Here is a 17,488-nt window from a genome sequence, read left to right as displayed (position 1 = left end):
AGTGGAGGTGTCCTGCAGAAAAGATGGAAGAAATGTAAAATGCTTGATATAACACTGCTGTTTCTTTTTTTAAATTTTGTTTTTAGCCAGAGCCACCGCCAACAAACAAGTGGCAGCTGGATAACTGGTTGAACAAAGTAAATTCACATAAAGTGTCACCAGCTTCTTCTGTGGACAGCAATATCCCGTCCTCACAAGGCTACAAAAAAGAGGGACGGGATCAGGGGACAGGCAGTGGGTACGCTGATCAAAGCGGATCCAAGGATTCGATTTCTTCTACACCAGGGCGAGATTCCAAACCCACCCAAAAGGGCTCAGAGGGCAGTCGTGGCAGGCAGAAATCACCTGCGCAGAGTGACAGCTCAACACAGAGGAGGACTGTAGGTAAAAAGCAGCCCAAGAAGGCAGAAAAGACATCTGTTGAAGAGCCTAGAGGAGGTCTTAAAATAGAAAGTGAAACCCCAGTAGACATGGCAACAAATATACCTTCAAACAGGCATAAGGCAGCCACAAAAGGTTCCAGAAAACCTAACATAAAGAAAGAGCCCAAATCTTCCCCTCGGCCTACAACAGAGAAGAAGAAATACAAGGCTTCGAGCAAATCTGCCCAGAAATCCAGGGAATTCATAGAAACAGATACCTCATCCTCTGATTCAGATGAAAATGAAAGCCTGCCTCCTTCGTCACAAACACCCAAATATTCTGAGAGCAATAGGACTCCTGTTAAATCTTCCATGGAGGAGGATGACAGCTTTTTTCGGCATAGAATGTTCTCTCCTATGGAAGAGAAAGAGCTTCTTTCACCACTCAGTGATCCTGATGAAAGGTACCCACTTATTGTGAAGATTGACCTGAGCCTCTTATCAAGAATACCAGGGAAGCCTTACAAGGATGCTGACGCGCCCAAAGTGGAAAAGAAAACCGTACCAGAGAAGCACACAAGAGAATCCCAGAAGCAGCCTTCTGACAAAAGCTCTACAAAAGGCAAAAGGAAACATAAGCAGGTGATGACTCTGTACATATAATTTTGCCTGTTATCTTAGCCCCTTATTGCCTTGCTACGGGGGTGAAGTGTATAACCCAGCAACCCACATCGTACCTCACTGTCATGATGCTGAGTAATTCAGGAGATGACTTTGGCCACTGTTTTGTGTAGAATATGTTGATCATTCCTGTGTCATTGTACTAGGGGTTATTTGAGTTTTCTTTTGGAGTGAGGAGGGAAAGGGAGAAGGTTGTACATGGAGGTCTGCGAGCACCACAGTGAGAGCTCGTGGAGGTTGCTGCTGTACCTCTGAGCACTGCATCCTGTGCTCTCCTGCCTCCGCTCCACCTGCCATTAGTCCCTGTTGCACTGCGGGCCAGCTCAGGCAGCTAATCCAAAGGAAAATCCACCTGGCCCAAAAAAAAAAGTCTTAATGTGGATCACTTCAAACAGCAAACGATGCATTTGCATGGGAGCTATTGCCAGGATAAGGGACGGGCAGAAACAGACCTGGGGCACAGCAAGAGAAACCATAAGCTCAGGGGCACTGCTTTACTGGGATTGGAAGTATCCCTCCATAACAGTGAGGCTTTTCAGAAAAGCAATTAATCTTCTCAATTAAATAAAAAGCAGGAATCCCAAGGGACAGTAAAATGGACAGGTATTAATGAGGGATCTGAACAGAGTTAGCACTGCTGGGAGAAAAATGGTAGGGGGTAGCTACTAGTATAATTTTAAACTGCTTTTGGAAAAAATCAGAAGAAGATACACAGTCTGTGTAAAGAGCAAATCTGTGACTGTCATTTGCTGTTGTGTTTTTGTGATGGTGATGCTCAAGGTTGAAATATTGGTGTGACTAAGGTGTAACCTTCTGGGTTTGAGTCTGGGTTCTGTACCAGGTGACGTACTCTGTGGGGCCCTAAGTTCTGGTTTATTCTTTGTATTTCTACTTCCAGTGCTTGTTGAAGACAGCTTTGAAATGCACCCTCAAACCCTTTGACTTTAGGATTAGGTTTATATAAAAACCTGGTATTCAACATCTCTTCCTTTACAGCCAGCAAGACTTTTACTGTTTCTGGCGTTCGTAGGACACCTGCTTTAGGCTCCCAGCATAAAATCTGTTTCCTGATCTCTTATTGAAGCTTTTGGCTTTTTTTTTTTTTTCTGGTATTTCATGGTAATACTTTTGTTCTAAAATGTACAATTTGACTGCCACTTTTTTTATACGGGTTGGTAATTCAGAAGTCAGATTTTGTTTTTCTTTGTGTTCCGATCTCAGGGTTCAATATCTGGTCAAATATTTGATGCAGGCTAGATGCTTTGGGGAATGTTTTTGTGGTCTGTACAGATCTTACTCTGTACACTGCACAATACTACTAAATATGAAACATTTACAGCTTCACTGAGATGATAATGTAGACATTTGCCTGGATGTATTTCTTGTTTGCTTTATTCAGAATGAGGATGAAAACAGAGCCAGTGAAAGCAAGAAGACAAAACTGGAAGAGAAAGCTCCATCAGGACACAAGACGTCTAGCAGTAGAGAGTGAGTATCTTGGCTGTTTTCAACATGACAGCTCGGGGTGATCAAGAAGACCGATCTCCCCCCCTTCCCTTCCCTCCACAACAGTGTCTCCTCATTATTATTTGATGGGTAAAATTTCATTGCTTCTTATTCTTGAGACGGATTTAGTTCAGTTTCTGCTAGTAGCTGGTGGAAATTGATTTCCATAACCAAAAACATTGACCAAGCACATTTTTTTACTTAACAAAACTAAGGTAAACCCTAAAGTGAAGGGTTGGTTTATTATGGGAAGTACACTTCCTGTTTTTTTTTTTTCTCTGACGTATGGTGTGTTTTTTTTTTTCTAGAAGTAAGCTGTGCCTCTAGGTTTTTGATCTTGCAAAATCCGTACTTTTAAGTTAACCTAATCCGTTAATTCTCCGTTTAGCAAGTATGTAAACTGAGAATAAATTACTTAACTGCCATGTGGGATGCTGATGGCACTTGAGACTTGGATCCATGGATTTAGTTCAAATTTGCTTGACAGATTAGCTGAAGTGTAAGCGTCACAAAAAATAAAACATTGCAGACTTAGCAAAAACAACATCCTTCAATACCCTTTTACTTACAGGTTATTTCTGCAATTTTGTAAATGACAGGATAAAGGGAATGGTTTTAAATTAAAAGAGAGGAGATTTAGATTAGAGGTTAGGAGAAAATTCTTCACTCAGAGGGTGCTGAGGCACTGGATCAGGTTCGCAGTGAGGTTGTGGATGCCCCATCCCTGGAGGTGTTCAAGGCCAGGCTGGATGAGACCCTGGGCAACCTGGCCGAGTGGGTGGCATCCCCCCCATGGCAGGGGGGTGGAAATGGGTGATCTGTACGGTCCCTTCCAACCCGAGCCGTTCTGTGATTCTATCTTTTTTCCTTTTATTCTTGATATTTGCTTGTTTGCCAGTGTGGTTGTCAGAAGGACACTTTGTTAAATGCAACTGTATTTTTATTAAAATACTCTGTATAAATAATTACTTAATGTACTGTACTCTGTAAAAAGGGGAGCCAGGAATAAGTAACCATAGCCCTCAGCAGTGAAGTTGAGAAAGTTTTCCACTTCCCTGGCTTCCAGAGCTGGCTTATCTGGACCATCTTTTTTCTGAATTGTTAGGCTGACTAGTCTGCAATAGACAGGCTGGCGCTGACATGGGCATTAATTTCTGACGTGGTGTTTAGGGTGTTTTTTAAGAACTGTTGCAGGGATGTGGTTTTATGGTTAGAACTTGCCTGCTGCATTTTCAGGTCAGAACAGATAAAATGGTAAAAACGAGTTCAATCAGGCTTCGTAACATCCAGTCACTGTGATAATTGTTCTTTCTTTCTTCCTGTGAATCTGGCTTGGTGGGGCTAACAATAAAAATCTTGTTTTTTGGGGGAGGAAGAAGGGACAAAAAAAAAAAAAAAAGAATTTAGAAGAAAATGGGCTTTTTTTTTCTTTTTTTTTTTTTTTTTAATAAAAGACAAAACTGAATGTGTTCATTTTGCTCAGGTCTCTAAAGCCAAGTGCTGTTAAAGAGAAGGATTTACTGCCGTCTCCTGCTGCCCCAGTCCTCCAGAAGGATTCCAAGCAGGAACATGGGTCCCGAAAGAGGACAGTCAGCCAGTCGTCATCCTTGAAGTCCAGCAGCAACGTCAGTAAGGACAGTAGTGGTGGCAGTAAAAGCAACTCATCTTCTAAACAGAAGAAGATGGAGGGAAAGGGTTCTAGCAGTACTAAAGAAACCAAGGTAAAGGGCTTATTCTGGGACTGCCTTGAACTTGTCAAACTGCAAAGCGAAACACATGCTCAGTGTGATCTAAACAGTAATTCACAGTTCAAGTTGAAATGTAATTAGTTTTAGATTTGCATTGTTTCATGTCATGGTGCTTAGGTACCTTGGAAGTCCATAAATTAGAAAATAACTTGGGAGAGATTGTGGAATACTAATGCTTATTCCTACCAAATGCTTATGTTAATTGGTGAAATGAGTTTAGACATCTGATTACAGATGCTGCTTATTTGTTGTTTAATTTGTTAATGAGAAATATCACTACAAATCTGTTTACACAACAGTAAATAGAATAATGAGGTTACTCTTATGTCATTGGAGCAGATACAAATCTTGTCCTAATTTTAAGAGCAGAAGCTGGGTCTGTGTTCACTGCTAGGATGCAAAGTTATGGCTCTCATCTTACTGCATCCTTGGACTCCAGAAAGGAGCTTTTAACTCCAGCTCAGGAAGGTACAGAGCCCACTGTAATTAGATTAGATAAAAAATGGGTGCAAAGATGATACAGGAAACTTTTTTTAATTTAAGAGATTTAGGTTAGGAAGATACTTACATGGTGGGATTCAAAAATATTACAGGAAGATGATGCACTTAAGTCATGGAAATGTAATGTGTTTTTTCATCAATACATAAATGTGCATTACTGGACAGAAATTACTTTGTGAGAACATCTGACTGTTTAAAATGTATCACTGAATACCTGTGATAAGCAATTTCTAATGTATAGCCAATTTTTGAGTGTAGAATGTTTAACTTGGAGGGATTTCAGCTCCATCTTTGGGATTCCAAAGTATGTTGAAGATGTTGGTGCAGTCTGTCTGAGAGCTCCCTGCAGCAAAGCCCCAAAGCCTCCTATGGGCTCTGGAAACTGCAGTAGTTGAAGCAGCTGCTAACCTCAGTGGCTGGGTTTGCAGTTTCTGAGAAGTTCAGAAGCAAGGTCTAAGGCGTTCAGGAAGGATAATTGATTGGGCAGGAGTAAAGCAGCAAATTGCCATTAGCAATGGCAGAAAGTAGCTTAGTCATTGGGGTGGAGTTCATGAAATATCTGAAGTGGGAGACGTGCTGTGTTACTTCAGATGCCATTGCAATGAGATTTGAGAAACCTGGCGAGGTTGTGTGCATCGAGACACTTCCAGGATGCCTGTAGATAATGAAGTTGCATCACAGACTGCTGCTCTCTGTCCTTTCCTTATTTGTTAGCATAGAACTGTCCCTAAACCAGCTGTTAACTGGTGTGCTGTTTATCCTTTTATGCCTTGGATATGCTTAGTCATGCCTTTCTTAAAGCAGCATACTGCATTCCACTGCATGTTTTGGTATTGACTCCAGGATCCTTCTGATTAGCAATGATCTGATAAGGGTAGGTTATGAAATGCATCTGTATAGCTGGCCTTTGGTCTTCATAAAGCCAAAGAGCTGAAAACACATGCGAAGCTGGAAAGCTGCTTTACACTTGAGCAGAACAGATTCACTTACAACACACAGAATGTTTTAGTATCCAGCCTTCAGCCTGAAGTGTCACTGAGCTGTGTGTAATTTAAGGGAGCAAGGACTGTGTTGTGAGGACAGTTGTCATTTCTCCCTGAAGATGTTGTTTATCGTTGTGAAATCCTGGTGTTTTCAAAGCAAAGAGATTCAGCAGTTTTCTCTTGAGAAAAATGAGAAGTCATTAAAATATTCCTAGCATCTATGATGGGGTGGGAAAACAGGACCTAGAAACAGCAGTGTGGGAGGTTCAGGGAGGGATTTCCTGGACCTAGGTGTGTCTAGGAAACCTTAGCTGCACTCCTTCCTCTGAGGGAGAGCTCCTGGTTTATTAGAGCCAAGAGCCTGATCACAGCCTCTGTGTCTTCCTCTGTGCCAGCATGAGGTGAAAGCCTTGTGGAAGCTGTGTTACTGTATGGCAGCAAGAGCAGCTGCAAAAGTGACCTTACTGTGAAGTAGCTGTGAAGTCATAGCAGAAACTTACATAACAAACGCTTTATTTGCAGACAAAGAAGACTTAATTGTTCTTTAAGTTTATGATTTGGGAACAATTTTCCTTTCAGGAAAAGATTCTGAACAATTCCTCAAACTGCCCTCCTGTGTCTGCTCCATCTACAGAGAGCTCAAAGTCTAGAAGAGCAAAACTTGTTTTTGATGACAGGTAAGAAACGCAGAGGGATCCTTTCCCTTTGTGGGGATGCTAGTCTTGGAGCACAGCCAGTCCCGTGTGGGGAAGCGTTGTCTTTTTGCTTCACAAAAGACGTTAAGTTCAAGCTCGTGTTCTGGATAGCTGCAGTGATGTGCTTGTCTGCCTGCTCTGTGTGCCACTTACATGGTAGACAGTGCAGTCCTTGAGAAGGGAGTCCTTGAGAAGCCTGTCCTGTACCTTCCCCTAACGAGGCAGGGCCAAGCAGTAGACTTGCATCGCTCAGGGTTGTTCTGGTTTTAAATGCTGATGGGTCCATAGCACCCTCAAATTCTTGTTTTGTTTCCTTCTCTACCCCACACTGTTGATCAAGTGTTTGGTTTGCTAGGCTATCAAATGCAATCCTGTGTACTAAACATCTTGGTCAAAATACTATTTCAAATTACCAACAAGAGAACTAAATTTAACTATTTGTAACAGTTCTATCATACTGTAAATAATCATACAATTAACTATTAAAAGTATTTTTAAACAGTTTCAGCATACAGTAGCTCCTGTAACTTGAGTTAGAGGAAAAAAAAAAAAAAGAAATGTCAACATTAAGAAACTTCAGTTGTAAAAGGAAATGCATTGTGGATGGTGCTGAGTCTGTAAGTTTCTCTCTTCTATTGTAGGACTTACTCAGCTGATCATTATTTACAGGAAGCAAAGAAGTTAAAGCATAATGCGGATGCACTGGTAAGTAAATCTGCAATATTTCTCCGGTGTTTGCACACAATGCTGGGGTTTGTTTACTGCTTTTGCCAGATGGTTCCATATCTGTACTGGGACTTTCTGGTGTATCCTCTCAATTCTTGTCTTTAAAGTTTTTTCCAATCTCCTCAGTCTGACAGGTTCGAGAAGGCTGTGTACTACCTAGATGCCGTAGTGTCGTTCATTGAGTGTGGGAATGCATTGGAGAAAAATGCTCAGGAATCCAAGTCCCCGTTCCCTATGTATTCAGAAACTGTGGAATTAATCAAGTAAGCAACGTAGGGGATACACAAAAGTCAAGTGGGTGGGAAGGAGGTCTGGAAATAAGAACTTCTGGGTTTCAGAAAGGTTTTCCCACCACCGTTTGAAATCCCTTATTCTCCAGTAGAACCAGATCACTTACCACTTTGTTCCAGTTGCTGAGGGTTAAACTGGTTTAATGAATGTTGAGATCCTTTGTTCCAAGGTTCTTGATGTCTCCCAATAATAAGTAACACGTGAAAAGCAAAATTTTCCCAATTATTATCTTGTCATATTTTGTTTAGAGTCTGGGGGAAGTAACTGAAATGGTGAAGACAGTTGAAATTAGACATTGATAAGAACTTTGATGGATAAGTGATAGTACAATATTTTGTTGTTTACTTGCTGATACTATATTTGTAGGTACACTATGAAACTGAAAAATTACTTGGCACCGGATGCTACAGCTGCAGATAAAAGGCTAGCAGTGCTTTGGTATGTGTATTCTGAACTTAAGACAACACACTGATTACTTCAAGTGCAGTCTCCATGAAATGCTGTATTACACGGACTTCTCAGGTGGTTTTGAACAACAAAAAAATGTCCATTTTTTTGGACTGTGCAGAAAGATTAATGCTATATATCTGATTACGGTAAATTTGGGCAGAGAGGCTCTCTGCATGTAGTTTTGGGACTATTAATGAAATTACTGAATCTTTTTCCAGCTCTGTCTGATTTCCTTAAAATGATGTCAGTTAGTGCTTTTATTTTAGAATATGATTTCATTGATGCGATGTCTATTGCAGCAATGAGGCAACAAAGTTGTTATGTGGCTAGAAATGGTAGAGAGATCTTTTGAACTTTTATCCTCCTTAATGTTTTGGTAAAATTACTGTTGATGAATTGAGCTCTCCGTTTTCTCTCTTTGCAAATTGCAATACTCAAAAATAATGGATTGCTGTTGAGTTTGATGTGGATCCAGCTGATGGGGGGCTGTTCGGTGACCTAGGTGCTTCAGAAAACACCGTTGTTGCATTAACAAACTGTTTTCTGGTTTGTTTTATCTTTTTTTTTTTCTAAGATGGGATTATCAACATGCACTGCTTATTCATTTGAAAGAACTTGTAGCTCTGCTTTGTGCCTTTTTTGCAAAGATAAACTTGAAACTAAGGTGTTTGACTGGATTTGCAAGGAGTAATGGCAGAAAGGATGAGGGTGCTTCCTATGTATTCACCCAGTGATAAGTCAAACTTTAGAATGACTGAACAATTGTCATTTGCCATCTGGACCAGTGAAATGGCTGCAGCAAGCAGGGGAGCAGAACCAACCAGTATCAGGTGGAAAAGAAAGGGGAGGTGACAGCAGAATACACCAGACTCAGCATGTCATGACATGAGCAAAACAAATTAAATGAAACTCTTGTCTAGCAAGTAATTTAGTGTTGTCTCCTGGGCTCAGAACTGGAGATTAGTTATATCAGCAAAATCATGGAAAACTATAATTTCCGCTCAAGGCAGAAAGCTGCTGTGGCTTTCACTTCCTTAAGAAGTTAAAAATGGGTTTGGGTTTTTGCTACTTGGGACTTGACAATTGGCTTTTCAGAGTAAGGAGAGAAAGCTTTTAAAAACACAGCTGTGAGATTTTTGAACTTTGCTGAGATGTGATACACTTGCCTTTAATTGTAAACGTTTTGCTGTTCTGTCTTTGTTTAGTCTTCGGTGCCAGTCTCTGCTATACCTAAGGCTTTTCAAACTGAAAAAGGAAAGTGCATTGAAATATTCTAAGACTCTGACTGAACATCTGAAGGTAATTGCATATGTATTTTTCATTTTTAATCAAATTAAAGTTCTACATCACTAAAAATTCCTCTATGCAGTTTACAGACTGCTGCGTGCAAACTTCAGTATGCTCTATTTAGAACTGAAAGTATATTTGAGCTGAGTAGCTTAAAGCTGTGAAGATTCAGCATGACTATAATGACATCAACCCACTGGTCCTAACATGATTGATCTCTATTAATAATTTGATGTAGCTTTTGTCTTTAATAAGTTTAGTAGGCTTCAAAGAGAATTTTAAAAGATTTTTCTTTCTGCAGATATAACAAAGCTGAAACCTCACTTTATCTTCACTGATTTTTGTCTTAGTCATCAGTACAAGGGATATTTTTACCACATTTGAAAGTACTTTGCTTGATATTATTCAAGATTTTGATTATTGTTTAAAAGAAAAGCCGTAAGAACTAACTTGTTCAAAAATGACCAATTAAGCAAATAAAATGTGATTAAAGTATAAACATAAATCAGGACAATTTTTTTTTTTTTTTTTTCCCCAACAGAATTCCTATAACAATTCTCAAGCACCATCACCCGGTATGGGAAGGTAAGTAATAAAAGTTGGTACCAGTATTTCCCAATGCATCTGTTGTTCATATAATTATCATAGATCATTCTAACAATATGTCATAGATGCATGTAATTCTAATTGTAGTAGATTATTTTATTTTGATAAAGAGTTTGGAAAACTGTTACTTGTGATATTGCTGTACTGAAACTTAGGCAGTTCCTTGTTTGGGAAGGAAAAGAAAAAAAAAAAAAAAGTAGTGGGTCATTAACACACAAAGTGTTTGTCTTTGTGAATTTGTTGTTTTATACAATGCTTTTTCCCTCAAAGCAATAGCTTTATTGGTGCTGCAAGCCCAGATGGCTACAAGTACAGGGTTGTCTGTTCCATAGTATAGCCATTTAATTTATTCTTTAAAACTTAACAACCAACCTTTTATAGATTACTCTATCAAAATTAAAAATTCCAGAATTTAGGGGAAATGGTCAGATTTGCATCGTGTTATTTGAAAATGTAGCAGTATGGCAGCATAATTAACCATGTTGTTTTATTATTATTATTATTTAAGCCTCAATTAATTTAAACAATGAGTTTAAGACTTTTTAATTAAAAGATGGTGAGGATTGGTTTTGGTTGTTAAGCTGAAACACAGGAGTTGGAGGAGCCTTGGCAATTTTTACCAGCCCATGCATTTCATCTGTTGCAGGGCAAACCCTGACTTCTTGATGTGTGAAGTGGGAGTGTTTTAGCATCCCACATTCTGAGGTGTAGGAAGAGAAGTCTTAAGCATTATTCTTACAGCATGACGAGCCTGAAGTACACATGCATGCATTTTACAATTTAATATTTTTCTTTGGATAAGCAGCAAGCCTGTTGGTATGCCGTCTCCAGTCTCTCCAAAGCTGTCTCCAGGGAATTCAGGAAATTACTCTTCTGGGGCAGCCAACCCTTCAGGGAGCGGGTCTTCGGTGACGATCCCCCAGAGGATCCATCAGATGGCAGCCAGCTACGTCCAAGTTACATCCAACTTCCTCTATGCCACTGAAATATGGGACCAAGCCGAGCAGCTGTCTAAAGAACAGAAAGGTAAGGCTTGTCATAGGCAGGTTATAACCTCAGATGTGTCAGGCTGTGCTGAAATGCTAACAGGTTTGATTCTGGAGTTAGGGTTAACAGCACACGGGATGCTTAGCTGGGTCCTCTGCAAAAGAAAGGCAGAAAGCGATGCCCTTGATTATGGTGATTTCCCAGGCTGGTTGTCTTGGTTGTCAGGTGGTGCTGGTGGTGTAATGTTTCCTAATGGCTATGTTTTAAATAAACAAATCCTGATTTTCCCATAATTTGATCGCTGCAGGAAGAGGAACTTGGTGTACTTCCTTCTCTGAAATTCTTATCTTGAGTAAATACACACGTTTGAGGGAAAAGACCAAAAAAAGTTTAGCAACCATTTAACCATAGTATAATTATTCTCATCAGCTAGTCTTATGGGAAAGAGTAAAGAAATTGACTAGCAAAGACCTTTTTCCTTTACTTTTATTCTTCAAACGTTCAGCCATCTTTCATTTCTTCTGTTTTAATCTGACAGATTTATGTTGAAAAGATTTTTTTTTTTTTTTTTGTGATGCAGTGTTTCCAGTACACCAGCCAACGTGAAAGATTGTGCCTAATTTAACTTGCATTTCTGTTGTTTTAGAGTTCTTTGCTGAACTGGATAAAGTCATGGGCCCTCTGGTTTTTAATTCAAGCATCATGACAGACCTAGTGCGTTATACCCGTCAGGGACTACATTGGTTGCGCCTGGATGCCAAGTGATATTTTGAACTGAAGGAATGGAAAATAGAACACATTTTTCTCGCTGCCTCTGATTTATCTCCACAACACTGTGTCATGTCAATAAGGAAGACTGCCATAACACATTGCTTAGTTGACACTAAGAGCAAGGAATGCTTTGAAATGTCTCCCATCCTCATTTGTGTTTTGTGTTTTAACCCCAAATTATCTGGTTAATGGACTTCTTCAGTATTCCCGTTTTAAGTTATTTAAATATTTTAAAATTTGCAAAATATAAAGGTGTACTTCTGCTAATCTATCATGGATAGATTGGATCATTGGAATTCCAGTCATAATACATAAGTCAGTTTAAATCCTATTTATTTTAATTTTTTAATTTTAATTTTGAAAAGCCCGATTTTGGGGCAGTTTTTAGCTGTTTCTTCCCTAAATTTACCCTTTCGAGTACTTAGCAGAAATTAAACATAGACACTTTATTTAAGGACTTTGTGAGCTTTGTTACTCTGTAATGTCTTGTGGTGGTAGAGCCTGTAAAAGGAAGTAGGGTTGATAGGTTCTAACGTGTAGGAACACCATACTTTTCATGCCTAATGCCTATGAGTCAACTAATAAATGACAGCTAGAGATTTATTATTGCAGAATTTGTACTAAATAGAAAAGTTCCAGATATTCTTCTACATATTAAGATACTTCGTTTAAATGAATTTTAAAGAAATTTATATGGAAAATATTTAGCTGGATCTGACTTGGGTTGCTTTCAAGGCAGTTTCAAAACATTGATTAACACTATAACAAATCACAAAACATTACAGTAATTTGTATTCGATGTAATATCAAAGTAATGGTGTAGGAATGAACTTCAGTCTGATAGGTGCGATGCATACAGGAAAGGTTTCTGAAATGGACAATCTTGTGCTTTTTTGTATCTCTTCATTTAAAACAAGTTTTGTTTCCGTGCTTGTCATTTTTCGATACGTTCAAAATCAGCGAACTTTGTGGTTAAAAAAACCAAACCGACAGTAGTTAAATTCCTACCAGAACCGTCATTTGCATCTTTTCTATTGACTGAGAAACCAGGAATCGGAAGTAGAAATGGAGGTCCATTTTTTCCTTTTAGGGTCTGATGGTTAATGGACACTACAGCATGACAGTGCAACAGCCATTGTGGGGTGGGGAGCACGCCTGCTATTACAGGGAAGCTGTCTGACTGCTTTGATGCAGAATGGATTTGAAACTTGTATTTACCCCATGTTAACGAAGGTCCCATTAATGCTTGATGTGTTTGACGGAGCAGAATATTCGCTTGAGAGGAGCGATGTGGTGCAACAGAAATGGTTCGTGGAGTTGCAGCTGACTGCTCTCAAAACGTGCAAACCAAAGTACCTGTCCACGCAAGGTGCTTGTCTGAGTCAAAGGTTTAAAATGCTACTGCTTTCAGTATTGCTTAGTGCCCCTAACATGTCTGGTGTGCCTTATGCCTTACTTTTAGATGAAGATTTTATGAACTGTTTACAAGATGTTTTACAGCAGGACCAGGTATACTGTATGCAGTGGTCTTCTGCAGTACTTTGGTAAAATTCCATTTCCTTTGTAAAAGTAGTGTCTGTCACACAAACGGACTTCTCAGCGCAGTGGTCTCCTGTTAAAGAGTCAAACTCTGAATACTTTGGAGTGAGATGGTGGAATGCTGCTTTGTTTTATCTCCCACTTAACCCTTTATTCTGTACCAGATATGAACGTGCATGTTCAGGAAAATTATTGCACTAAATTTTTGTGTAGCTGTAGTTAAGTGCCAAACTCATGGCAACCTCGGCGGAAGGAATAGAATTCTACGCTACTTAGTACTGCAGTATGTCCTATGGGCTTTAAGAGTTTAGGAGTTTTGCAAATTAGTAACCTACTAAAAGGTAGCTGCATATTCGTAGAGCTTCCTTTGCGTTCCAGCGTGTTTTGTACTTCCAGAAGAGCTTTGCTACATACAAACCGATACGTGGGTGACGGACCTGCGAGGTGGTCACTTAGAGCCGAATTTCCTGTTCAGGTCTGTTGGAGCATCCTTTGTATTGAATCACTGTGCAAGATCACATTTCTTTTAGTGTTTGCTGTTAGAGACAGAACTCTGTACCCTCAGACTCTGCATCCTGGTTAATGGGACACTGTCAACTATTTTTTCCTTTAATACTCTAAAGTGCCTAGCACACTTTTGACGCTATATAAAAATACCTTCTTAGAAGTTGCATTCATAGTTTATTTTTTTGTGTAGTGCTGCACTAGCCAGCATGGCTGTTTTTTGGCTTGCTCTTTTGTGCACAGTTACCATGACTGTCAGCAGGAATGGTCTCATCTCTGGGATTTTTTTTTTTTCTTTTACTAGAGTCCCACAAATACCTTTTGGTGTCACGTGCAATTGGTCTATAAAAATGTATCGCTTATCCCTAGATCGGTGAATCTTAAAGGATTGTCTTCAAATGACCAGAAGACTTTCCACATTGTGTCAAAATGTGGACCTAAACTGGTTGAAAGTGTCCCACCTCAACAGTGTACTTCACAGTGAAATACCCTCCAAGAGTGCTGTCCCGGATTTCTGTCTGTCTGGGAGATGTGCAGTGGTCTTGTTCATTGAAAAGAAATGCCTTACTCATCTGTGGCTATTTCAAGCAGAGAAACTTAGATTTCACACTTCCAAAAGCATATCTATTTTGGGATTTACCGTTATTTCAAAGAGAGAAGTTAAGTATTTATCAGACTTCATAGCCAAAAAATGCAAATACGTAATAAGCTTCCATCCCTCTGTCCAAATGCAGGCTAACAATCTAAATCTTTTTTTTTTTTTTTTTAACCTCTACACAACAGCGGTGGAAATGTATGTCCCTTCAGCACTAAGGCAAGTCGCACTATTGACTAATGAGGGAATCCCTAACTCCTGGCTTCCTAAACGATTCCCTAGACGATTGTATATTAAATACATATCAGCGCTGTAATTCTAATTCCCTTACTGAACGCGGTCCCAGTTGGTGAATCTTAAAAATGGCTTAATCAGACTAGGCTTGCTCAGATATCAATATTATTTGAATTTGCTGTGAAACTTGCAGGTTCCTAGGTGATAAGTGCAACCATTTATATTTATAAACAAATCTTTAGGACACCAGAGTAAAACAGCCCGATACTTTTATTTTGATTTGAAACTATTAGCCATAAAGCAGAGCGTATGGATGGCTCTTCTTGGCTTTTGATGGCAGTATGCAATTTGTATTGTATGTGTCTTTTAATATATATGTATATATATATGAACTCAGTCTGTCCAAAGTATATGTTATACTTGTTTTTAGATTATGGTGCAACTGACTATATTGATATATTATTTATTGAGTGATGAGTCACCGTCTTACTGGTGATAAATCTTGCATATTATACAGGAGTGCAATGTATATTCCTTTAGATTGCTGAGGCTTGATTGCTGTGATAACAAAAAAAAAAAAAAAGCCCTGAAATGTATTTATGAAAGGCCCCAACATACAGAGAGTCAGTACTTTATGGAAATACTGTTGTGCTTGCCTGGGGCAAGTAAAATAAAGCCGTAGGCAGATAATTATGTAATTTTCCAAAATGGGAAACTATTGGAAAGAGAGACTACCTTTGCTGTATTTAATGTTTCACTTACCTAACAGATATTTACTGTCACTGCAGTGTTTATATTAAGGGCCTGAGCAAGTCAAGTTTGAATTACCCATTGGGGAGTAAGCAACTTCCAAATTATTACATGTCTGACGAGTATTTCGGTCAGGGTTTAAATTACTCCATCTAAGGAATCAGTATTACGGAAAACTGTGTGTTTCCAAGCAACAGAGTTAAGATACCTGTTAAGTATAAAGAGTAGCCAAAGCTTTTGGTAGCCAACTCAGACAGATACAGACCTATTCCAGGAGGCAAATGTCCTAAGTATGAAAGTTGTGTAAACCCAATCAATCAGGGAATCGTGATCTCTGTCTAACCCCATTACTTCTCAAGGAATTGGTCTCCGATGCCATTTGAAACCAGCAGCGTTGGGGGCAGAGAGGGAAGGGTTGGCTGTACAGTGAGCGAATTCCTGTTTCAACAGGAGCTCTGGGCTTCGGCGGAGCAGCCTTGGCTCTTTGCTCTCTGCCAGTCTCAGCTGAGTTTCAGTGGAATACACTATAGTGAGCAATTGGAAATGCTGCCTTACAGCAGAGAATTTATACAGGCTATCTGTATGTAAACGCTTACCTGTTTTAATTTCATCTGGAAACTTAATGGGAACGTATCCGTTCCTGTCGGAACTCTCCATGTTTGCTAACGGAGCTGATACAGGCAAATTGGATTGCAGTGTTCCCTGTCTTCAGTTTTTGTATGCAACCCTAGGAATTGATGCAGTCGGGTGCACAGTTACTTCTGCAGCGGTTGGCGTCGGCTGCGCTGGCATTATACATCTGAACACTCAACTCTAAGGACCAGGCATGACTTTTGCAAGCACAGTTCCTGACATTTGTATCTGGTCCCCCTTTTAAATTGTTTTAAGAAATTTTGTATATGGAGGATAAAGTGCTTATATATTTATTAAAAATCCTTTATCTTATTTGAAATTATTATTTGGTGAAGAAGGGTTTTCTTTTGGGGGAGGGTTTGCGGGAGGGGGAAGGTAACTTTTAAGCTGTCACTTATAAATGAAGCCCTTATTAATCATACAGAAAGGTACTGTTAGTAACTAATGGGATGTCTCTGTTTTATGCTTTGTACATGACAAGTCCATGTGTTACATTTTGTTTCTATCAAAATATTTAGGCATCTGTCTTTCAACCAAAACCTAAAAAAAAAAACAAACTGTGATTTTATTTGTTGCAATACATTTGAAATTTCAAAGGGTACTTTGGGGCTCAAAATTAGGATTTCTAAGTCAGTATGTGCATTTCACGTAATAAAGCTGTTAATGGTGAGCAAAGTATTATATACTAACTAGATTTTTTCCACATCTGTATAGTATATTCTATGTATTTTGTGGTATTGAGATTATAGAAAGTTTAGTGTCTGAAACATGCGTTTAATGTGTATTTTTAAACAAATTTATGGCAATTAAAATATTTGGAGAAAAGGGTATCACATTTCAATTTGTAAAGATCTTTTTAACTACTGTGTCATTAAAATGCTTTGTACAATGCAAAACTGTAACTGGAGAAACTAAGTTTAATAAATATCAAATAGATTTTCTGTATTAAACTTCATAAACACTGTGTTCGTGTCTGTTGGACAGGCTGTCTCCTCCCCAGTATTGCATTTTAAAGCAGTTTTCATCTTTGTTTTAATGCTATCTGTATAACAAAGGAAGCTAACATTCAGTATTTGTGTCTCAGACCTGTTGATATTCGTCTAATCAAAAGTGGCTTCGTTTCTCTCAGCCCTCTGAGTTAAGATGGATCTGATTTTAATAAATTTATTTTGAAATAAGAAGATCCTTCAGTGGAAGAGGTCAGTTTAGGACTTACTTGGGCAATTTTGATTAGAAGTAATTAAAAGTAAATACATTTTCTAGTTATCACCAGATATATTTGGCGTATTGAATCTGCTAGCAGTATTATTATCAGTTTGTTTGTTCCCTCTTTCCGACAGGCCTTTATTTGAAGTACTGATAAGAGTTCAGCTGTTGAGACTGAAATGAGATGGAAGCGTGATCTACTTTAAGCACTTGCCAGGTTGAAGGATAAATGTCTAAAGTCCAGTTTGAAATAAGCATTCCTACTTGAAATGCCTGATGTGCACTCACCATACACTTTGCTCACAGGATACAAGGAAAAACCCAGGTTGTTTACTGAATATAAACTTTTAATCCACACCTTAAAAAAATATATATTAACAGTTATAAAAAAACAAAACAAACGTGAGATGCAGGGTCCTTTTATTGAGCTTGG

At 39.0% G+C, this 17,488-nt stretch overlaps 1 protein-coding gene across 1 annotated transcript in view; it reads left to right on the top strand.

The window, feature by feature from the left end:
- The window catches only part of AFF4 (AF4/FMR2 family member 4), a 45,268-nt gene extending 28,460 nt beyond the window's left edge, over nucleotides 1-16,808 (top strand). Inside the window, exons 12-22 of the mRNA XM_032196690.1 lie at nucleotides 87-1,004; nucleotides 2,443-2,531; nucleotides 4,033-4,270; nucleotides 6,361-6,458; nucleotides 7,118-7,181; nucleotides 7,329-7,465; nucleotides 7,860-7,931; nucleotides 9,149-9,242; nucleotides 9,772-9,815; nucleotides 10,642-10,862; nucleotides 11,470-16,808. Of these exons, the coding sequence (XP_032052581.1) occupies nucleotides 87-1,004; nucleotides 2,443-2,531; nucleotides 4,033-4,270; nucleotides 6,361-6,458; nucleotides 7,118-7,181; nucleotides 7,329-7,465; nucleotides 7,860-7,931; nucleotides 9,149-9,242; nucleotides 9,772-9,815; nucleotides 10,642-10,862; nucleotides 11,470-11,588 (2,094 nt within the window). The 3' untranslated portion in view covers nucleotides 11,589-16,808. The remainder of the gene's footprint in view (nucleotides 1-86; nucleotides 1,005-2,442; nucleotides 2,532-4,032; nucleotides 4,271-6,360; nucleotides 6,459-7,117; nucleotides 7,182-7,328; nucleotides 7,466-7,859; nucleotides 7,932-9,148; nucleotides 9,243-9,771; nucleotides 9,816-10,641; nucleotides 10,863-11,469) is intronic.
- The last annotated feature ends 680 nt before the right edge of the window (nucleotides 16,809-17,488 follow it).

Source organism: Aythya fuligula, chromosome 14 (genome assembly GCF_009819795.1).
Source record: "Aythya fuligula isolate bAytFul2 chromosome 14, bAytFul2.pri, whole genome shotgun sequence".
In the NCBI taxonomy this organism is placed as follows: Eukaryota; Metazoa; Chordata; class Aves; order Anseriformes; family Anatidae; genus Aythya; species Aythya fuligula.
Note: the sequence above shows the minus strand (reverse complement) of the source record. Positions and strands in the feature narration are given on the sequence as shown.